Source organism: Electrophorus electricus, chromosome 3, assembly GCF_041902795.1.
Source record: "Electrophorus electricus isolate QZ-2024a chromosome 3, ASM4190279v1, whole genome shotgun sequence".
NCBI classification, from domain to species: domain Eukaryota; kingdom Metazoa; phylum Chordata; class Actinopteri; order Gymnotiformes; family Gymnotidae; genus Electrophorus; species Electrophorus electricus.
In genome coordinates this window covers 90,001-112,210 of record NC_137499.1, presented here as the reverse complement: position 1 = coordinate 112,210, position 22,210 = coordinate 90,001, and the positions used below count along the sequence as shown (strand labels likewise).

Here is a 22,210-nt window from a genome sequence, read left to right as displayed (position 1 = left end):
CTCAATATCATAAATTACTGGTCTCAGAAAATGGTTTTATTTAAGTGGATATATGTTCCGTTGACCTCTGAATTAGATAGTGGATCAAGAAATGTTTTAAATGTTTTAACTTATCATTTGCCTCCAAAAGTTACAGATGGACTGAGAATATATTTAGTAGTACTATAGACTAGCCTACAGGTTATCTAATTTTATACTTTGTGTATTATATATTTATTTATATTAATTTTACTATACATCTTTGATATATAGTTAAGGTGAGCTAAAGTTAGTTTTCCTTTTTATTTTTATTTTTTGAAAAAATCTTAAACCGATCACAGTCTTGACTTAGGGTTAACCCTGACCCTGACCCCTGACTACTACAAAGTCTTGTTCTTGACTCGGACTGCTGTGTCAGTCTGACCATACTCTAATGTTCTAGACTGTACAACTAGCCAGTGGTTTTCTGTTGTGTACACAGATGCAGCTTTTGTATTCCCAGTTCACTGCTGCACTACACACCACTCCACTACAAGATTCAAGATTCAAGAACTCTGTTGTGTGCAAGCAGAGCAAATTTGCACTTGTCAACTTTAAATGGTGCCTTTTATATTTGAGTCACACATTTTAAAGAACCAAAACCACAGGAATAAGTTATAAAATATAAATTATAAGTGATATAAGAGTACAGAATCTAAGCAATATAAAGTGCTACCTGAAGTAATGGAGTGGTGGTGTATAGGAGTGTAGAAATACAGCACATAATCAGTGGCTTAAACATAGTTAAGTATTTATGCTCTACGGCCTACGTAGTTAAGTGTTTACGCTCTACGGCCCACGTAGTTAAGTGTTTACGCTCTACGGCCCACGTAGTTAAGTGTTTACGCTCTACGGCCCACGTAGTTAAGTGTTTACGCTCTACAGCCCACGTAGTTAAGTATTTACGCTCTACAGCCCATGTAGTTAAGTATTTACGCATGCCAATGATAACAGCACATCACAGTCGTCAGGATGATGAGATCTGAGCTCTAGGGTTGTTTGTCCACCAGTTTGTTGGGTATGAGGGTGTTGAATGACAGGCTGTATTCAGTGAACAGCATCCTGATGTAGGCGTGTCTTTGAGGTAGGGCTGTACTGGGAGCCACACTGAAGGTGTTCTCAGTTGACCTGTTTGCCCAGTAGGAAAACTGGTGTTGGTCTAGATCAGATGGGACAGTGTCTTTGAGTAACTATGCGTAACTACCAGTTGTTGAAAACATTTTAAAATTACATGACCGGTTCTCATAGGTGTTTTTGGGACAGGCACGATGGTGGTGTATTTGAGGCATGTGGGGACTGTGTGTAGGGTCAACGGGTCAACTGTGTGTGTGTGTGAATACCTCTGCTAGCTGACCAAGCCTGGAGATGACCTCTGTCCATTTACAGACCTGATAGCTCTCGCAAGGTTCACAGGGGACGTGTCTCTTTTTCTTTTTTTTTTTTTTTTTTTTTGAAAATGTCCTTTTAGCCCTGTCTCTCTCCCACCCCTAGTGCAAAGTGTAATACTTCAGCCTTCAGAATGGTGGCGCTCTCTCTGAAGATCTGTGTGAGGCAGTGTAATGTAGTGAAGACTCTGCAGTTTGAGCCATCCACAGCTGTGTATGACGCGTGCCGGGTCATCAGAGAGAGAGTTCCAGAAGCACAAAGTGGACAAGGTCTGTGGTCACAGTACTGCAACCCAAATACACAAAAACCACACACACCATTATGTTCACCACATCTACACAACATGTTACACAACTACACACCCCATCACTCATCACAAATACATAACCATTCACAGAGTCAGCAGTTCAGCTTCTCTGCCTCCTCTCAGGGACTTGAAGACTGTAGTTCTGTGGTTCTTAGTGACTGGGAGAAGTCTAACAGCAATTTAGAGATGACCTTTAACCTTTAAATTATCTTATTCCTAAATTAATATTTTAAACAGTCTTTAATGTTTACCTATATTTTTATTTTTATTTTAATCTATTCCTTTTCTATTTCTCTTTAAATTTTTCATATATTAATGTTTAAATTGTCTTTATTTTAAACAATTAATTTATTTAATGTCTCTTTCTCATTGTTTTCTTTAAGTTGTTTCATTTTATTGTTTCATTTTATTCTTCTCTTTTAATTCATGCTTTAAGCTGTCTTTAGTTTGAGTTCTTTAATTTTATTCTCTTTTTTAAATTTGTATTATAGGCTAATGTCTGACTATAGGCTAAAAGGTGTGTGTGTGTTTTGCAGCATCTGACTGTGTGTATGTATAGCTTCTGAGCAAAGGCTAAATTGTGGGTGGGTGCGTGTTGTAGCTTCAGAGTATGGGCTGTTCCTGTCGGACGAGGACCCCCGGAAAGGAATCTGGTTGGATGGTGGACGGACGCTGGATTACTATATGCTGAGAAATGGGGTAATGTAGGAGCTGTGTGTTTGTTTGCATATGCATGTGTCTGGGTGAGGGTGTGTGCGTGTGAGCATGCGCCTGTGAGCGTGCGTGAGCGTGCGTGCACATGTGTGTGTGCATGTGCTGGATGGGTGTGTGTGCTGTATGAGATATGTTAATTGAAGCTTTTAGTTGCGGTCTCCTCCTTTTTCAGTTACAGAGGTGTTTACAGTGACAGAGGTGTTTTGATGCTCACAGGTGCTGTGCTTGGTGTGTATGGGTTGATCTGTGTACTAACACCCCCCCACCCCCCAGGACATCCTAGAGTATAAGACGAAGCACAGGCCTCAGAAGATTAAGATGTTGGATGGTGCAGTAAAGACTGTAATGGTGGATGACTCTAAAACAGTCGGAGAGCTTCTCATCACCATCTGCAGTAGAATAGGTGATGGGCACAGTACACACACACAGCCACGCACACATACACACACACACACAGACCCTCAGAGTTCTAATAGAGTTCTCCTTCTCTTTGCGGCTCAGGAATCACTAACTATGATGAGTACTCGCTGATTCAGGAGCTGGTGGAGGAGAAGAAAGATGAAGGGCTGGGCACGCTGAAGAAAGAGCACCCTCTGCTGGGGGACGAGAGAAAGATGGAGAAGCTCAGAGCCAAACTGCACACGGAGGATGACTGTAGGCAGCTTCGCTCAGTGTCTAGTAACTGTAGTAACAGCAAACATCACGTCTCAGTGCATAGTAACCATAGGCAACATGTCTCAGTGTTTACTGATTATTATGTCTTGTATTAGAGGTAAGATAATTTTGGTTTAGCTTCTATCGATAAATGAAGAGAACGCTTACATATAGCAGAAAATCTTGTAAGACGCTACAGGGTAGGGTTATAGTATTAGGGTTACGGAGTTACAGCGTTAGGTTTACGGATTTACAGGGTTAGGGTTACGGATTTACAGGGTTAGGGTTACATGGTTAGGGTTAAGGGTTACAGGGTTACATAGTTAGGGTTACGGGGTTACAGGGTTAACGGTTACATGGTTAGGGTTATGGAGTTACAGGGTTAGAGTTACGGAGTTACAGGGTTATGGTTACGTGGTTAGAGTTACAGAGTTACAGGGTTATGGTTACGTGGTTAGGGTTACAGAGTTACAGGGTTATGGATACGTGGTTAGGGTTATGGAGTTACAGGGTTAGGACAAAGGGAGTAATTTTACAGTAACCTCTATCTTCCTATTTTCTCCTGTTCTCTTTCCCATTCTCTTCCATTCACTCCATTCAGTTCAGTGAGCTTTACTGTCATGTTCATATTAATTTACAGAATTACCAAAGTTGTAAAACAACATGAATGAAGCTTTGCAGTATTAATAAGCACATTCAGAACTCTATGATAATAATATTTAACATGAAATAAGTCTAAATGGCATGAAAGAATATTTGAGGTCAAGATGAGACAGGTAAAGACATCAAAAGACATTTAATAGTAATGAGAAGAGGAAGAAATAAATCAAATATATGTAGGTGCTTACAAACTGGGCTGTGTGTGTATGTTTGGGTGTGTGTGGGTGGTTGTTGTGTATGGTTGTGTTTGGGGGGGTTATTTAGGTGTATTGTGTTTGGGGGGGTGTGTATGGGGGTGTGTTTGTGTGTGTTTGGGGGTGTGTGTTTGGGGAAGTGTGTGTGTGTATGGGGGTGTGTCTATGGGTGTGTGTGTGTGTGTGTTTGGGGGTGTTTGTGTGTGGGTGTGTGTGTATTTGGGGTGTGTGTGTGTATCGGGTGTGTGTGTGGGTGTGTGTTTGGTGTGTGTGTGGGTGTGTGTGTGTATTTTGGGTTGTGTGTGTTTGGGTGTGTGTGTGTTTGGGTTTGGGGGTGGGTGTGGGTGGGTGGGTGTGGGTGTGTTTGGGTGTGTGTGTTTGGGGGTGGGTGTGTTTGTGGGTGTGGGTGTGTTTGGGTGTGTGTGTGTGTGTTTGGGGGGTGGGTGTGTGGGTATGTGTGTTTGGGTGTGTGGGTGTGGTTGTGTGTGGGTGTGTGTGGGTGTGTGGTTGTGTGTGGGTGGGTGTAGTTGTGTGGGTGGGTGTGGTTGTGTGTGTTTGGGTGGGTGTGGGTGGGTGTGTTTGGGTGGGTGTGTTTGGGTGTGGGTGTGTGTGGTTGTGTGTTTTTGGGTGTGGGTGTGTGTTTGGGGGTGTGTGTTTGGGTGTGTGTGGGTGGGTGTGGTTGTGTGTGTGTTTGGGTGTGTGTGGGTGGGTGTGGTTGTGTGTGTGTTTGGGTGGGTGTGTATTTGGGTGTGTGGGTGTGTGTGTGTTTGGGGGGGTGTGTGTTTGGGGGTGTGTGTGGGTGTGTGTTTGGGTGTGTGTGGGTGTGTGTGGTTGTGTGTGTTTGGGTATGGGGGGGTGTTTTTGGGTGTGTGTGTGTGTGTGTGTTTGGGGGGGGTGTTTGGGTGTGTGTGTGGGTGTGTTTGGGTGGGCTAATTACCATGACTCATGTGCTGCTTTCTTTCTTTTCTCCTGACAGCATGGGCAGATAGTATTAGACAGACATCTTAAGTTGGAGTGGATCATCTCACATTTTGTCAAGTAAGTTCAGTGTATTTGGTGATTATTTCACATTCTCTCTCTCTCAGTGAACTGGCTGGACCATGGTCGAACGTTTCGTGAACAGGGTATTGTGGCGAGCGAAACTCTGCTGTTGAGGCGAAAGTTCTTCTACTCTGATTTGAATGTGGACTCTCGGGACCCAGTTCAGCTGAACCTGCTGTATGTCCAGGTCAGACCCTTCCCTAGCCCTAAAGCTCTTTGATGATCTGTATGTTTCCATGCTACTGAAGCTTTGTGGGGAGCTTCAGTGTGGTTTATCAAGGCTGTGTGTGTGTGTGGCGGGGGGGTGGTGGCTTTGCTTGTTTTACAGGCTCGTGATGACATTCTGAATGGTTCTCACCCAGTCTCCTTTGACAAGGCTTCTGTGTTTGGGGGCATTCAAACACACATCCAATTTGGCCCTCATATTGAGCACAAGCACAAAGCTGGATTCCTGGAGTAAGTCACCTGCCAAACTGCCCCTCCGCCCTCTCTGTCCCTCTGCCCACCCCTTCTCCACCCTAACCCTAACCCCTTCCTAACCCTAACCCTAACCCTAGTCTTGTTTCAGCTTAAAGGAGTTCCTTCCTAAAGAATACATGAAGCAGAGAGGAGCTGAAAAGAAAATCTTTCAGGTCAGTGCGAGTTTACATTTACAAAACATATGCTGATGTGAAAGTTCTGTATATTTATTTAAATATTTAAATTCTGTATATTTATTTACTAATATAGGCTGTGTTGTTTTACTGAGTGATGAATGCATGTTGAGTTGTTTTATTGAGTGACATGTGTGACTCATGCAGGAACAGAAGGCATGTGGAGAGATGACAGAGATTGAATCTAAAGTGAAATATGTGAAACTGGCCAGGTCACTCAGAACCTATGGAGTCTCCTTCTTCCTTGTGAAAGTAAGTGTGTGTGTGTGTGTGTGTGTGTGTGTGTGTGTGTGTGTGTGTGTGTGTGTGTGTGTGTGTGTGTGTGTGTGTGTGTGTGCGCACACTCATGCACTTGCATAGATGCCTTGGTGTGTGTTTCATTGTCTGCTTACTTCAGCTTTGCTTCTTTTTGTCTTCTTTCATTATCTGAGAAGAATTCAGGCTCCAGAATTCTGCTACTCCTTCCCTCTTCTTTTGATTTTAGGGTCCATGCATTAACGGTATTATGCTGTTGTGTTGATGACACTGTAAGGTAAAATGTTTGCTGTGTGTTATTTAAATCATCATTATAGAAGCAGCACTCCACCTGTCCCCTGGCTGGACCTCAGCAAACCAGGTGGTGACTGTTATCAAAACAGTTGTTATAGCAATGTCACTAATGTAGTCTTAAAACCTGCTGAAACTTAGTACTAGGTGACAGAGTAGGGCTAGGATTGGGGTTAGGGTTAGGGTTAGCGTTGGAGAGCTGGGAGCGCACACATGGGAGCTCACTCTGGCTGCTGTGCTACAGAGCTGATTCTTTGGTCCAGTGCTCAGTGGACACGTTTATGCAGGACCTGAGTTCAGGAGCCTCAGTCTTTATTAGTGCATACGTGTGGTAAAAGGAACTGAATCCATTTGGACGGCTTGGTTTCTCAGGAGAAGCTGAAGAGCAAGAATAAACTTGTGCCTCGATTGTTGGGAGTAACTAAAGAGTCTGTGATGCGAGTGGATGAGAAAACCAAAGAAGTGCTACAGGACTGGCCCCTGACTAGGGTGAAGAGATGGGCTGCATCACCGAAGAGCTTCACGCTGGTACTGATCACACACTCACGCCTCAGAAAAGCTCATTGTGTTTCACACTGGCTCAAAAAATCCTGTGAAATGTCTTTTGTGCATGTGAATGTGTGTAGGATTTTGGAGAGTATCAGGAAAGCTATTACTCTGTCCAGACCACAGAGGGGGAGCAGATCTCTCAGCTAATAGCTGGCTACATTGACATCATCCTCAAAAAGGTACCTAGGGGCTTCAACCACACCATTATGAGCACTATGCAATATATAATAGAAATAACTAGTTTCCAAAGTCAAAAGCCTACATTGTAGAAGAACGTTTATACTGGCCTCGAGTCCAAGACTTGAGTAGAAATTCTAAAATCTGAAATGATGCGTGTTTTAGCTAAAACTCTCAATGTTTAGAGAACCTGGACCAGGTGTGTTTTCATGTAGTGATGGACTGTGTGTGTGTGTGTGTGTGTGTGTGTGTGTGTGTGTGTGTGTGTGTGTGTGTGTGTGTGTGTGTGTGTGTGTGTGTGTGTGACACCACTCTGCAGAAGCAAAGTAAAGATCGCTTTGGTCTAGAAAGTGATGAAGAAGCTGCCATGCTGGAGGAATCCATCTCTCCAAAGAAGTATGCAACACACATGCATGCACACACACTTTTGTTTTGTTTTGTGTTGATGTGGAAAGCAATGTTTGTAACATGATAATGAGCTCCACCTGCCTGTTTGACACTACATTTGATCATTGTTCAGCCACATGGTGTTGAACAAGACCGGGTCACTATAGACCAGACCACTACAGTGTCCTTATGATGAAATCTTGAACCCAGAGCAAATTCATAAAACATATTGCCACATTTCAAGCGATGTTAACAGCAAGCAGTACCAAAGTAACAGGTTTTCTTATTCATAAATGCGTATTTTATCCTTTGCATGATATATAATGCTGCTGAATTTGCATATGACATTAGCAATTCATAACAAAGCACTACTTCACAAACGATACCACCTGGTCTGACGGTAAATGTCCCAGTAAGAAGACAGTCTGGATTAGATGCTCTTTTCTCTGACAGTGTTTGGTCACACTTGCAAAGCATAAACAAAATTGCACGTGCATCAATTTAATAATTGACAAAGTTATTTAAAAATCACATTTTTGGGCTGTTTGGAGTAAGTAGGAGAACACAGAGATGAAGGTGATTTGATTTAAAACAATACAGATACAGTTTTGCTGCTCTGCCATGATTTAGAAGAAGAACTGAAATCAACTCAATGCAACCATCCAGTTAGTGTTTTTGTGAAATTTAAGATAAACCACATTACATTTTTATACAACTGGCAGATAGTGTACCATTGGTACACTGGGGTTAGTAACTGGGGTTAGTCAGTCAGTCATATGTCTCTAGGCGTGTCTTTAATATATGTGGATTCATTTAAATGTCTCATTTGATTGGCTTTCACCTTCAGCACAAGTGAGTTTACAGTAGCAGTGAGCTGACACCAGTGTGCCAATTATCACCACGGTGACTTTATGAATAGGAATTAAAACACCATGTTTCACATTTTGTATGCCGCAGTTTTATGAATCTGGCCCCTTGTGTACAGGCTGCAGTGGAACTTGAGATATTCTGATATTCTGTTATTATTCCCAGGACACTTTGACTTGTTAATTAATAACTATCATGACACTGTCAGCAAAGTGTACAATAGAATGTCTATTAGGTGGAGCCTCCACTAATGTTTCATGTAGTTATCTTGAAACATGTAAGTCTAAATGAATCTTCTGTAACAGGCCATCTCTGTAGGGTCTGGTATCAGGAAGGTCATTAAATGACCTTTAAGGAAGTTCTCAAACTAGTTTACTCATATACCCACTGATGTATTTGGGTCCTGTTGTATTCCCAGGAAACACACCGTCTTCTTAACATCTGAACTTCATCCTAAAGTAAATTACTGTGAGCTTCTAATACTTGAAGTCTTAGGTTTGAGTAATTCTCAATGCCCAGCAAAAAACTAAAACTAAAAACAAACAAAAAAACTGTATTTTGTTCCAAAAATGACATCTTCTGTAATGGGAGGATGAAAAAGTTTGACTTAATTTAGCTATATATTAGCTAAGTTGACACTATTTTATTAAGGAACTTCCTATTGTGGAATTGTTTTATTGATATGACTGGTAAAATTCATGTGGCTAAAACTGATTAAGGTGGTTTAATTTAATTTGGTTCAAATCTTCTCTCTCTCCCACCCCCTCTCCCTCTGTACCCCTTTCTTCAGGTCTACCGTTGTACAACAGCAGTCAAACAGGGTTGGACAGCCCGAGTATGGCTTAGTGGCCTTACCAGGTGTGCTGCGCTCCAGCTCTGTTGCCCCGGAAACTCTAAGTTTGGGTACTATGCCGTCTCCACAGCAACAGATCACCACTGGACAGATGCATCTTGGGCACATGCCTCCACTGGTAAGACGTCACACACATTCTGACAAATCACAACATACAAATCATAGGCCTGATTAATACAGGGTCTGGTGACTACACAACTATACATCACAACAGGGTCTAGTGACTACACAACTATAACTTTGTTTTTTCTATTTTAATAGCTTTTAAAAATATATATTTCTGGAGAGTTGAAAAGTATTGTCATTTTAATGAACTGTGTACATAATAACGCAATATCACAACACATGGAGCACTGCTGAGATGAGTGTGTTTTTGAGATGAGATTCCTGTGTTATTTCATTATCCTGGTTGGTCAGAGTGCAGCCCAACAGGCTCTGGTGGGAACCATTAACACCAGCATGCAGGCTGTGCAGAAGGCCCAGCTTCACTTGGAAGGCACGGAGGACATCGCCTCACTGGGAGATGACTGGGTATACACACACACACACACACACACACACACACACACACACACTCACTCCCTCTCTCACACACACACACACACACACACACACACACACACTCACTCACTCACTCACTCACTCACACACAAACACACACACACACACTCACTCCCTCTTTCACACACAGACACACACACTCACTCACTCACTCACTCCCTCCCTCTCTCACACACACTCACTCCCTCCCTCTCTCACACACACTCACTCCCTCCCTCTCTCACACACACTCACTCCCTCCCTCTCTCACACACACTCACTCCCTCCCTCTCTCACACACACTCACTCCCTCCCTCTCTCACACACACACACTCACTCCCTCACACACACATATAGATCCATCTTATTGTTCAGATTCATGTAATGCATACCCTTCAGTGGTAAATTAACACTCTGCTCTATATCCTGTACTGACGAATGTTAAGTATCACGGGCAAAACGAGTGGGGTTGAGGGTTAGGGTTGAAGTTTGGGGTTGTAGTGTCACTCATGGACATGTAAATTCAGCTGCTGTGTCCCTCTTTACAAAGTGATCTGTTCTCTCCTTTGTCCTCATTGTCAGGCCTCCAAAATGTGGAACCAGAACAAGGTTGATGAGTCCAAACACGAGATCCACTCTCAGGTTGGGGCCATTACAGCTGGCACTGCCTCCGTCGTCAATCTGACAGCAGGTAATAAAATAAAGTAATTTAACCCAGGAAAGCTATTACTACTGAAATGGTCATGGGAACAGTTCAAAATATGCTAGTTAGATAATGTAAATTATATTATGCTTAAAAGCCTATTCATGAAGTATCAGCCATATTAGTAATTTCTGGCAGAAGACTTCATTCAAGATATTCTGACTTGGATCCTACATCTTGTTCGTAATCCAGATTTGACATAGATGGCATGTTTCTTGGCCTGGGACTGGGACTAGGACTGGGATTGCATTTACTCTTAGACTATAATGTCAGTAGTTATTCACCAGTGTGGGTACCTTAAGACCATGTTTGGCACTAATGTTGTTGTGGTAAAATGGCTCTTAAGGATTTTGGTACAGGACATGAGGATAGAGGTGTGGTGCCCATCTGTGCCTTGTAGGAGACCCGTTAGACACGGATTACACAGCAGTTGGCTGTGCCATCACCACCATCTCCTCTAACCTGACGGAGATGTCCCAGGGGGTGAAGCTGCTTGCAGGCCTGATGGAAGACGAGGTGGGCAGCGGGCGGGACCTGCTACGGGCTGCCAGGACGCTGACAGGAGCCGTCTCTGACCTGCTCATAGCTGTGGAGCCTGCCTCAGGACAGGTGACTGCCTGATGGGTGTAGGGTGGGTTTGTGGGTGGCTGAGGTGGATGTAGGGTTGGTGGGATGTTAGTTTGTCTGTTTGTAGAGGTGACCTTGCTCTCACCATCAATAGTTTTTCTTGTTCTATCAGTTAGTTAATTCATTTGGGCTTTCCATTTGTCTACTAATAAAGAAGAAATGCAAAAAAAAATAAAATGCAGAATGCAAAACCAAAGAATGACTTTATGTGCAAATGTTTGTGTGTGCACACATGTATGTGTGTATTTGATTTTCTCGTTTGCTTACAGCCTCGACAGACTGTATTGACTGCAGCTGGTCATATTGGTCAGGCCAGTGGAGACCTCCTCCGACAGATTGAGGAGAATGACACTGATGAACGATTCCAGGTACAATTTTCTCTATTTTTAGAGTGTATTTTACATTTACAGAATTTAGCTGACACTTTTATCCAAAGCAACTTACAATTATAACTGAGTACAACTTGAGTAATTGAGAGTTAAGGGCAACAGTGGCAGTGGTGGGGCTTGAACTGGCAGCCATCTTATTACTAGTGGAGTACCTTAACCACTGAGATACTGTGTGTCTGTCATTGTGACTGTCATGCTGGGGGTGTTTGTTCCAGGATGTTCTGATGAGTCTAGCTAAGGCCGTAGCGAACGCGGCAGCCATGATGGTTCTGAAGGCGAAGAATGTAGCCCAAGTGTCTGAGGATATGGTCTTGCAGAACACAATCATCACCGCAGCAACCCAGTGCGCCCTCTCCACCTCCCAGCTGGTAGCCTGTGCCAAGGTAGAGTATGTGTGCTCCACTCATATATGTGTGAGTATGTGTGCTCCACCTCAGCAAAACACACCAAAGCAGCCTAAAGATGTATAAGGTGTGTGTGTGTGTGTGTGTGTGTGTGTGTGTGTGTGTGTGTGTGTGTGTGTGTGTGTGTAAGCCATTTGTTGTAGGTGTATGTATGTTTTAAGCTATTTTTGGATGTGTGTAAGCAGTGTGTGTGTGTGGGGCGGGGGGGTTAACTGAGTGTGTGTGTGTGTGCGTGTGTGTGTGTGTGTGTGTGTGTGTAATCTAATTTTCCTGGCCCTGTATTGAGGTGGTGAGCCCCACCATGAGTTTGCTAGAGTGTCAGGAGCAGCTGGTGGAGGCGGTGCGGTTGGTGGAGCGCTCGGTGGAGAGCTGTGTGGAGGCCTGCGTCTGTGCCAACCCCGACAACGAGCTGCTTCACGCAGTTAGTGCAGCTGCTAGTGTGGTGAGCCAGGCACTCGCTGAGCTGCTGGCACACGTGCGTAACTTCACCACTTGGAGAGAGTCAGTTGGACGCTACGACCAGGCCACAGATGCCATCATGACCGTTACAGAGAACATCTTCAGCTCTATGGGAGATGCTGGTGAGAGAAGCACACGCACGCACAAACACACACACACACACACACACACACTCACTCACACTCTCTCTCTCTCTCTCTCTCTCTCTCTCTCTCTCTCTCAGGTGAGATGGTGAGGCAGGCACGGGTTCTGGCACAGGCGACCTCTGACCTAATAAATGCTCTGAGGTCAGATGCAGAGATGGAAGTTGACGTGGACAACTCGAAAAAGCTCCTTGCTGCTGCCAAACTTCTGGCCGATGCCACAGCGCTCATGGTGGAAGCTGCAAAGGTCAAGAAACATTCTCGTACCGCAGCGACACACTGCCACTGAAACACCGACTGACCGCTAACACACTAACACGTTGCCACTAAAACACTACCACGCTGACAATAACGCACTGCCACTAACACACTACCACACTGCCACTAACACACTACCCACTAACATGCTGCCACTAACACACTAACTAACTGACATAATGCCAATAACATACTGCCATGCTGACACACTGACACTAACACAACATATCTCTCAACACTGATTTAACCTGATGTATGTATTTTCATGAAAAATTACATTATGATTCTAGAAATAAATATTGAGTAACTACTCAACTCTTGCTGGTAGGCCATCTACTGTCTATGGACAGAATTTCTGTTTTATCTACATAATGAAATAGTTAATTTGCTTAAAGCAGCACTTATCATTGTTTAAGATAGACCATATGTATTTTGTACTTCTAGGTATCCGCATTCATCCCTATATTCTACAGTATTCTTTAACCTACTGTAAATGACAAAGCACTTTTGAAGTCACTCTGGATAAGAGCGTCTGCTAAATGCCGTAAATATAAGATCACCAAGAGAACGAGTGCACAGAGAGAAGAGAAGGGGGCCTATTACTGAGCCCTGTGGAACACCAGTGGAGAGTCTACACGGTTTGGATGTGGATCCTCTCCATGTCACCTGATAGGACTGTCCCTCCAAATAGGACTGAAACCATCTCCAAGCAGAGCCAGTCACACCAAGCCTTGAGAGAGAACAGAGAGAAGAATATTGTGTGCCACATACCCTGACATACACTCAAATACAATGTTGTGTTTCCCATGAAGGAAACACAACATCATACAGGCAGTGTGCATGATTAGAAGAGGACTGTTGTAGAGGTTGGTATCAGTGATTGGAATTTGTGTGTCTGGGCATGTGAATGCTTGCGTGTGTGTATGTGTGTTTAGGGGGCAGCAGCATGTCCGGAAAATGAGGACCAGCAGCAGAAGCTGTGGGAGGCAGCGGAGGGGCTGCGTGTAGCCACCAACGCCGCCGCCCACAACACCACCACCCACAACACCACCAATGCCACCAAAAAGAAGCTGATCACCAGGCTGGAGGTCAGTCTCTGCCGACTCATATATATATATATATATATATATATATATATATATATATATATATATATATATATATATATATATATATATATATATATATATATAAAGCTATTCCTCAGATATAGTTGTTTCTCTCCCCTCAGAATGCCTCCAGGCAGGCTGCCGCTGCTGCCACTCAGACCATTGCAGCAGCCCAGAATGCAGCAGGATCCAACAAGAACACTGCTGCCCACCAGCAACTGGTGCAGAGCTGCAAGGTACAATCTGTATGTGCATGCACTTTTGTACGACTAACTAAGCCTGCTGTTCATTGAGGTGGGGGTTGTATGTGTGTGCATGCGTGTGTGTTAGGTACTGGCTGAGCACATCCCTCACCTGGTGCAAGGTGTGCGGAACAGTCAGGGCCAGCCTGAGAAGGGCAGTTCCCAGCTCGCCCTCATCGTTGCCAGCCAGAACTTCCTCCAGGTACCCATGGTGCCAGCCGACCCCCTGAAGGGCTTAATGAGAGTGTTTGATATGGAAAATTACACTGCAAGTTGACCACTAGTAGATCTGTGAAAATGTGTCCATTAGTTTTACACACCACTCTTCATTTTCCTTAAGACCTTTTAACATGTTTATACTCCTTCCTCATTCCAACCAGTCCTTGTATTTTTTATTCATTTTATTATTGTATTTCTATTTCCTGTTTAGCCTGGCGGTCAGATGGTGGCCTCAGCCAAGTGCTCTGTTCCAACGGTCACAGACCCATCGGCGGCCTTGCAGCTGGGGCTGTGTGCCAGGAACCTGGACACCAGCCTGGCAGAGCTTCACACAGCCATAAAGCAGGTGCCACACAGACACAGACACACACACAAAAAAACCCCCAAAAAACTAACTAACCCTAACATGGGGAGACGCAGCGTATTCCTAACGCTAACACTCTAACCCTAGTGGTATTTCAGCACTCCTACCCATAAGCCCCTAACTCCCTAGTGGTATTTCAGCACTCCTACCCATATGCCCCTAACCCTAACTCCCTAGTGGTACTTCTCCACTGCTCAGCAGCCTTAAGACTTTTCTGTTTATGTACAAGGCTGGAGGGACCTCCCCGGGTATTGTCACACTTATCCACTACTAGTTATAACATAGACCAAATGATCCACAACTCTCCACATAGTCTAAAATTTTAAAAAGAGCTCAGGAATGGGTCTGTTATTTATATTCAAGGGTAATTATAAATATATCAACAGTGGTATTGGGGTAAAGGTAGCTGAGGGAATTATTTATTTGACTTTTATTTGAATTCTTTATATGAATTAGCAGATGTTGCGGGATGTGGAATGTTTGTGTTCAGGTGCGTTCCTCTGTGCAGGTTCAGGAGGCGAGTGGTGTGGAGGAGATGGACTCAGTCCTCTCAGTCATACAGACACTGAGCAACCAGCTCAGCCAGGCTAAGATGGCCACTGTTAAACAGCAGCTCAGACCTCTGCCTGGAGAATCGGTCAGTGGGGCCACAGTCATATGTGAAATCAACCTCAACTATGTAATATACGTACTGAATTATCTGTGTGTGTGGGTGTGTGTGTTGTAGTTGGAGAAATGTGCACAGGACCTTGGCAGCACATCTAAAGTTTTTGGATCTTTCATGGCTCAGCTGCTTACCTGCACTGCACAAGGCAATGAGCATTACACAGGTAATACACACACACACACACACACACACACACACATACATATACACACGTATGCACCCATGCACATACACATGCACACACATGCACACACTCTTTCTCACAAACATACATACTATCCCCACTTTTCACAAGGGAATGTATGTATGTGTGTGTGTGTGTGTCAGGTGTTGCTGTCAGAGAGACTGTTCTAGCTCTGAAAAGACTTGCACAGGCGGTAATGGGTGTGGCAGCAGCGACCTCTGACCCTGCAGTAGCCTCTGCCATGTTGGACTCAGGCCGAGATTTTATGGAGGGTTCAGCTGAGCTGTTCTCCAAGGCCAGACAGGTGCTGCTGAGCCATGGCGATACAGAGAGCCAACAGAAGTTAGCTGAGGTGCGTGTGCAGGCATGTGTTTCTAATCGGTGGCCAAAACCAGAGCAGGTGTGCTTTTTTTTCTGCAAAAGAAAGATATTCCTGTGTGTGCATGTGTATATGATTGACTTGGTGTGTGTGTGTATGTGTGTGTGTGTGTGTGTGTCAGGTGGCGAAGGCTGTTTCACACTCCCTCAGCATGTGTGTGAGCTGTCTGCCAGGACAGAAGGATGTTGATCTGGCTCTGAAGAGCATTGCAGAAGCCACTAAGAAGCTGCAGCTGGACACGGTGAGTGCACACAGCAGGGTTAGGTTTACATTTAGGGGTTAGGTTTAGGGTTAGGGAATAGAGGTTAGGGTAAGGGCTGGGTTTCCGGTTAGGTTAGAATTAGGTTAGGTTGGAGGTTAGGGTTAGCAGTTAGGGTTTAAGGATTAGGGGTTAGGGATAAGGGTTAGGGTTAGGTGTTAGGGATAAGGGTTAGGTGTTAGGGATAAGGGTTAGGTGTTAGGGATAGGGGTTGGGGTTAGAAGGGTTAGGGGTTGGGGTTAAGGTTAGGGATAGGGGTTGGGGTTAGAAGGGTTAGGGTTAGAAGGGTTAGGGGTTGGGGTTAAGGTTAGGGTTAGGTGTTAGGGATAGGGGTTAGGATTAGGTGTTAGGGATAGGGGTGAGGTTTAGGGATGGGGTGAGGTTAGGGATAGGGGTTAGGATTAGCATTTATGCAGCACCACTGCAGGCGTGTTCCTTCCCTTCTGCTGTTCCAGCCTACAGCCCAGCACTGCACTCTCCTCCACAGGTCCCTCCGTGCTGCAGGTCCTTCCAAGAAGCACAGATGGACCTTAGCCAGACGGCAGCTGATCTGAATCAGTCTGCAGGAGATGTAGTTCACGCCTCCAGGGGAACAAGCCACCAGCTTGCAGATGCTTCTGGAAAGTTCAGCGAGGATTTTGATGAGTTTCTTAATGCAGGCATTGAGATGGCAGGCCACACACAGGCACGTTCAGCTGGGTTGGAAACAGGCTAATACATGGCTACCTAACTCCAGAACAGAGATCCACCGCCCTCCAGAGTTGGGCTCCAACACACCCGGCCTGGATGTTCAGATGCTATTGAATTCCTTGATTAATGGGTTAAGGGGTGTGTGCTCACGGTTGGAGCTCAACTCTGTAGGGGCAAAAAAGCTCAAATCAGCTCAAATAATGACTGAACAGGAAAGGGTGGAACAATAATGCCCTCTGCCTCCTATTACACTCACCAGCCACTAGGGTGTCAGTATAAGGTGTATTATATTGAGGTATATGAGATAAGGATTTTGTGTTGTTTTTGTAGTGTAAAGATAATCAGCTCCAGGTGATTGGTACTCTGAAAAACATCTCCATGGCCTCCAGTAAACTGCTGCTGGCTGCTAAGTCTCTGTCTCTGGACCCTGGAGCAGCTATCGCTAAAAGCCTGCTGACAGGAGCTGCCAGGTGTGTTTGCAGTTCCATAAACCTCTTTATGGTGCTTTTGGTGCATATGTGTTTTTTTTTAATATTGAATTTGTGCGGTTTTTTTTATAGTACATTGGTGTGCTTCTGTTCTTTTGAATGGTGTTTGGTCTTTTGAGTATCATGTTTGTAGTCTTTTCTGGGTCCACATTTGTGTCACTGTGTGACACATTTGAAAATCTTAGCAATAAAAGGAAAAATTGGTTTGGTGTGTATTGTCACCTAAAATAAGATCAGCAGCTATAATGGACAGTAGTAGACGTAATGATTTTTTTTTTCGATACCCATCTCATCCGCAGGCCTGTATGCCAATTCAGCTTTAACTGTGTAGTGTGTGTGTGTGTGTGTGTGTGTGTGTGTGTGTGTGTGTGTGCGTGCAGGTCTGTAACTGACAGCATAAACCATCTGATTACTTTGTGTACACTGCAAGGACCAGGGCAAAAGGAGTGTGACAATGCACTCAGAGAACTCCAGGTAGTCCCTCCCTCTCTGGATCCCTCCATCTCTTTCTTTCTTTCTTTCTTTCTTTCTTTCTTTCTTTCTTTCTTTCTCTCTCTCTCTCTCTCTCTCTCTCTCTCTCTCATCCTTAATTTGCCTGATGCAAATTAAGTGGTTAAGGTACTTGTAATCAGAGGGTTGCTGGTTCAAGCTCCACCACTGCCAAGTTCCCACTGTGGGGCCCCTGAGCTAGACACTTAACCCTCAATTGCTCAAGCTGTACTCAGTCAAAATTGTAATTTGCTTTAGGTAAAAGCTAAATGCCATAAATGTATATATGGACACAATATATACCCATATGTGTGTGTGTTTCTAGGCTGTGGAGGAGCTGTTAAACCATCCTAATGAGCCAATCAGTGAGTCGTCGTATTTTGACTGCATTGAGAATGTCATGGAGAACTCAAAGGTACTTCAATGCCTGGATTTGAATAAACAATTTAAGGTTCATAGAAGTAAATGTGTATCCTCCTTTTCATTGTGTGTGTGTGTGTGTGTGTGTGTGTGTGTGTGTGTGTGTGTGTGTGTGTGTGTGTAGGTCCTTGGGGAGTCTATGGCAGGTATTTCCCATAACTGCAAGGTTGCAGATGTGGAAGCTTTCGGAGAGTGTGTGGCTCTGGCCTCTAAAGCCCTCTGTGGACTTACAGAGGCAGCTGGACAGGTGATTAATGGCATAGCATAGCGCCCCCCTGCCAGAGATTCATTATATTACACCTCTGGACATCAGTGAAGTCTCTTTCTTTCTGTACTTCCCATTAAGTTTTCATTTTTCATAAAACTTTAAATGTCCTGCACTGCATTGGACACATTTCATTCCTTACTGCTATCTTGACTGCTTGTTATATTTTCAATTTAGGTTTGCTTGGTGTGTCTGCACCTGCGTGCATGTGTTTGCATGCATGTCAGTGAGTGTGTGAGTACTCACAGGTCTCTTTCTGTGATTTGGTTACTTCAAGTATTCCTTTCCTCCCACAACTATAGGCTGCTTACCTTGTGGGCGTGTCAGATCCTAACAGCCAAGCAGGTCAACAGGGCTTAGTCGATACCATTCAGTTTGCACGAGCAAATCAGGCGATCAGGATGGCCTGTCAGAACCTCAGTGACCCTGGCAGTAGTCCATCCCAGGTAAGTCTTAAAGAGCGTTAGCTGTTTACGGTAACTGGACTTGCTTTTAGTGGAACATATTGTGACCATATACTTGAATACGTTTGTCTGCTGGTTTGCTGTGTATGATGGTTGTGTGTGTGTGTGTGTGTGTGTGTGTGTGTGTGTGTGTGTGTATGTGTGTGTGTGTGAGATGTAGGTGCTCTCTGCGGCGACCATTGTGGCGAAGCACACCTCAGCACTATGTAACGTGTGCCGTCTGGCGTCCTCTAGGACCGACAACCCTGTTGCCAAGCGACACTTTGTCCAGTCAGCCAAAGAGGTGGCCAACAACACTGCCAACTTGGTGAAAACCATCAAGGTGCCTTCACTGGTAGAATGAGCCTGTCAATTTAATCAGTAAAAACCTGTAAAGACATAATTGCATACTAACTTAAATACATACTTACTTGCGTGTGTGCATACATACATACTTGTGTACTTACATACTTATGTACATACATGTAAGCGTTTATACTCATGTACACATATGTGTAGTGTACATTAGCCATTTTCTAACACCTGTTTGGTTGTTGTGGCTCCTCAGGCTCTGGATGGGGATTTTTCAGATGAGAATCGGGAGAAATGTCGTGTTGCTGCAGCTCCTCTGACTGACGCTGTGGGCAGTCTGACCACTTTTGCTTCCAGCCCCGAGTTTGCCAGTGTGCCTGCGCAAATAAGCAGAGAGGTGTGTGGAGGTTTTATGGCTGTTCTCACGTGGAGGTGGAGGTTTTACGGCTGTTCTCACATGGAGGTGGAGGTTTTACGGCTGTTCTCACGTTGAGGTGGAGGTTTTACGGTTGGTCTCACGTGGAGGTGGAGGTTTTATGGCTGGTTTTACACTAACTCTTTTAAACTTTAGGGTTGTGCTGCACAGCTGCCTATCCTTCAGTCAGCACACTCCATGCTGGCTAGCTCCATCCTCCTCTTGAATACTGCACGCTCACTGGTTCTGAACCCTAAAGACCCTCTAACATGGTCCACACTTGCTGGCCACTCACGTACGGTGTCTGACTCCATCAAGAGCCTCATTGCTGCCATCAGGTACTATATGAAAACACACACTTCAGAACTTTGGAGAAACACCTCAGTGCTTTGAAGTGTTATTTTGTGTTCCACAGAGAAAAAGCTCCAGGCCAGAGGGAATGTGACTGTGCCATAGAGAGCATTAGCAAAGCCATCAGAGAGCTTGAGCAAGCCTTCCTTGCAGCCGTTACGCAGGGTCTCCCTGCCCAAGACATCTCCCTGCAGGTACCAGCCAGCACAAGCATCCTGGTGTCATTCTGAAGAAGAAATCATGTAGAAGTGTACTTTTTAGGTGGAATTTACAAGGCTGTTTTGTACCCATCAGGCTTTGCAGGAGAAACTGATGTCATCAGTTGAGGAAGTGGGTCACCTGATTGAGCCCACCTCTACCGCAGCTAAGGGGGAGGCGGCACAGCTGGGACACAATGTGTTTACAGACCTCACCCCTTTATCCATACTTCTTACAGACCACTTACCTTTATCCAGACTGCTTACAGACCACTCCCCTTTATCCAGACTGCTTACAGACCACTCCCCTTTTAGACTGTTTTTAGACTATTCATCTTTATCCAGACACCTATACAGTATTAACACTATTAAACAATGATTGTGTTTGGAATACTGTAAATGACTGTGTCTGGAACTCTTTGTGTGACTCCACATTCTTGTCCTCCACAGATGTCACAGCTGGTGAGCTGTTTTGATGATCTGTGCAGAGCAGCTGTGGGTGTAGCATCTCTGCTGCTTCACCACCAGCAGCAGATGACCGTGCTGGACCAGGTGAAGACCCTGGCGGAATCTACGCTGCAGATGCTCTATGCTGCCAAGGAGGCAGGCGGCAATCCAAAGGTTGGCACTGTTAGCACACACAGACACACACACACAAACACACACACACACACTTAACTCCAGCAGTGTGTGCATGCAGACATCTAGCAATACACACATACGCACACGTCTTGCGATATGTGCAGGCACACACACACACAACATGCAGTTCCATTATGCATGACCACATACAGGCAGATTCTCACACACACACATGCAAAAAATACACTTATAGATACATGTGCGTACACACAAGCACATACACACGCCTGCACACACACATTCTTTTACACACATGTACTTACAGCCACATGTGTGCTAGCGCACACACACTGTTTTACACACAGCCACACATGCCTTGACATACACTCAAATCGTCTGCAATATGAATATGGATTCATGTGCCAATGAACCTATATTCACTGTCACATGGGCATTTGTGTACACGTTTGTGTAAACAGTTGTGATACAACTGCCAATCAGCATGCAGAATACAGTTGCAGGAACTGATCTCTTTAGCGGATTACACCTATTAATACGGCCTACAGCACATGCGTCCTGGTCACCTCCCTGTTCTCACTGGCACTAGTTATTAGTGCTCATGCTAGAAGACACAGGCGTTTGCTGATGTGTGTAATTACAGGCCATACTTACCCATCAAGCCATAACTGAGGCGGCTCAGCTGATGAGGGAGGCCATCAGTGATCTCTTGCTGACCCTGAATGAAGTAGCCAGTGAGGTGGGCGTTGTGGGGGCCATGGTGAATTCCATCACTGATGCTGTGGACAAGGTAATTTCAAATACTGACATATGTTCACATGACAAATACTGACACACACGATCACATGATGCTGTGGTGTTGTACACTCGTAGTTGGCTGAGGGGACCCGGACTGATGCACAGGGCTCATTTGTGGACTACCAGACCACCATGGTGCAGCACTGCACATCCCTCGCTGCAGCGGCACAGGAGATGGTGAGAGCTTCTCATTCACCCCAGAACAGTCACACATTCAGTTCTCTCCCTCTCTCACTCACTCTCTCCCTCTCTCTCTCTGAATCTTGAATCTTTGAGGAAGAGAAACAGTAGCTTTACTGGCATGACTGTTATGAGAACCATATTGCCAACAAAAATGACAAGAAAGCGACAGTAATTACAAAATAGGTGACAACAGTAGTGAATAAAAATAATAATTTAAAATGAATGTTTTGGCAACATTTACAGAAAATATTTTTTATATATGTACTTATATATAATATATACCTCTCTGTTTAGATGACAAAGTCAGTGAGTGCCCCTGAAGAACTGGGCAGTTTAGCGTCTCGGGTGACGGCGGACTACAGGCAGCTGGCACTGCAGCAGCACACTGAGGTCTCTCCAGCAGATGAGGAGGAGGAGGTCCCCCCCCCCACACACACACACACACACATACACAAAAACACTGATATAATGTAATCTCAACTGTCTAGAACCTCAAGTACTGAGTTAACTAGCTAACTATCAATCTAGCAGGGTCCATGGGTCCCAACGTAGCTGACCCTACATGATACCAATAACATGGCTGTATGTCCTATATCAGTGTTCCTCA

At 44.7% G+C, this 22,210-nt stretch overlaps 1 protein-coding gene across 5 annotated transcripts in view; it reads left to right on the top strand.

The window, feature by feature from the left end:
• The window catches only part of LOC113584703 (talin-2-like), a 45,839-nt gene that overhangs the window by 9,678 nt on the left and 13,951 nt on the right, over positions 1-22,210 (top strand). For 2 of the 5 annotated variants that reach the window (XM_035527960.2, XM_035527951.2), the window contains exons 2-43: positions 1,510-1,673; positions 2,313-2,410; positions 2,699-2,828; positions 2,927-3,079; positions 5,019-5,161; positions 5,303-5,430; positions 5,543-5,606; positions 5,775-5,879; positions 6,546-6,701; positions 6,800-6,901; positions 7,219-7,295; positions 8,944-9,124; positions 9,424-9,537; positions 10,129-10,237; positions 10,650-10,858; positions 11,146-11,244; positions 11,481-11,648; positions 11,956-12,250; positions 12,352-12,518; positions 13,465-13,617; positions 13,761-13,874; positions 13,969-14,082; positions 14,311-14,445; positions 14,972-15,100; positions 15,191-15,293; positions 15,458-15,666; positions 15,815-15,934; positions 16,440-16,637; positions 16,973-17,112; positions 17,511-17,604; positions 17,945-18,034; positions 18,164-18,286; positions 18,607-18,750; positions 18,929-19,090; positions 19,316-19,456; positions 19,631-19,812; positions 19,890-20,019; positions 20,120-20,221; positions 20,473-20,643; positions 21,266-21,412; positions 21,496-21,597; positions 21,898-22,020. In XM_035527960.2, coding sequence (XP_035383853.1) covers positions 1,538-1,673; positions 2,313-2,410; positions 2,699-2,828; positions 2,927-3,079; positions 5,019-5,161; positions 5,303-5,430; positions 5,543-5,606; positions 5,775-5,879; positions 6,546-6,701; positions 6,800-6,901; positions 7,219-7,295; positions 8,944-9,124; positions 9,424-9,537; positions 10,129-10,237; positions 10,650-10,858; positions 11,146-11,244; positions 11,481-11,648; positions 11,956-12,250; positions 12,352-12,518; positions 13,465-13,617; positions 13,761-13,874; positions 13,969-14,082; positions 14,311-14,445; positions 14,972-15,100; positions 15,191-15,293; positions 15,458-15,666; positions 15,815-15,934; positions 16,440-16,637; positions 16,973-17,112; positions 17,511-17,604; positions 17,945-18,034; positions 18,164-18,286; positions 18,607-18,750; positions 18,929-19,090; positions 19,316-19,456; positions 19,631-19,812; positions 19,890-20,019; positions 20,120-20,221; positions 20,473-20,643; positions 21,266-21,412; positions 21,496-21,597; positions 21,898-22,020 — 5,760 coding nt within the window. In that variant the 5' untranslated portion in view covers positions 1,510-1,537. Of the gene's footprint in view, positions 1-1,509; positions 1,674-2,312; positions 2,411-2,698; positions 2,829-2,926; positions 3,080-5,018; positions 5,162-5,302; positions 5,431-5,531; positions 5,607-5,774; positions 5,880-6,545; positions 6,702-6,799; positions 6,902-7,218; positions 7,296-8,943; positions 9,125-9,423; positions 9,538-10,128; positions 10,238-10,649; positions 10,859-11,145; positions 11,245-11,480; positions 11,649-11,955; positions 12,251-12,351; positions 12,519-13,464; positions 13,618-13,760; positions 13,875-13,968; positions 14,083-14,310; positions 14,446-14,971; positions 15,101-15,190; positions 15,294-15,457; positions 15,667-15,814; positions 15,935-16,439; positions 16,638-16,972; positions 17,113-17,510; positions 17,605-17,944; positions 18,035-18,163; positions 18,287-18,606; positions 18,751-18,928; positions 19,091-19,315; positions 19,457-19,630; positions 19,813-19,889; positions 20,020-20,119; positions 20,222-20,472; positions 20,644-21,265; positions 21,413-21,495; positions 21,598-21,897; positions 22,021-22,210 lie in introns of those variants that run through there. The other 3 variants (XM_081708574.1, XM_035527963.2, XM_035527965.2) reach the window with 3 other exon arrangements.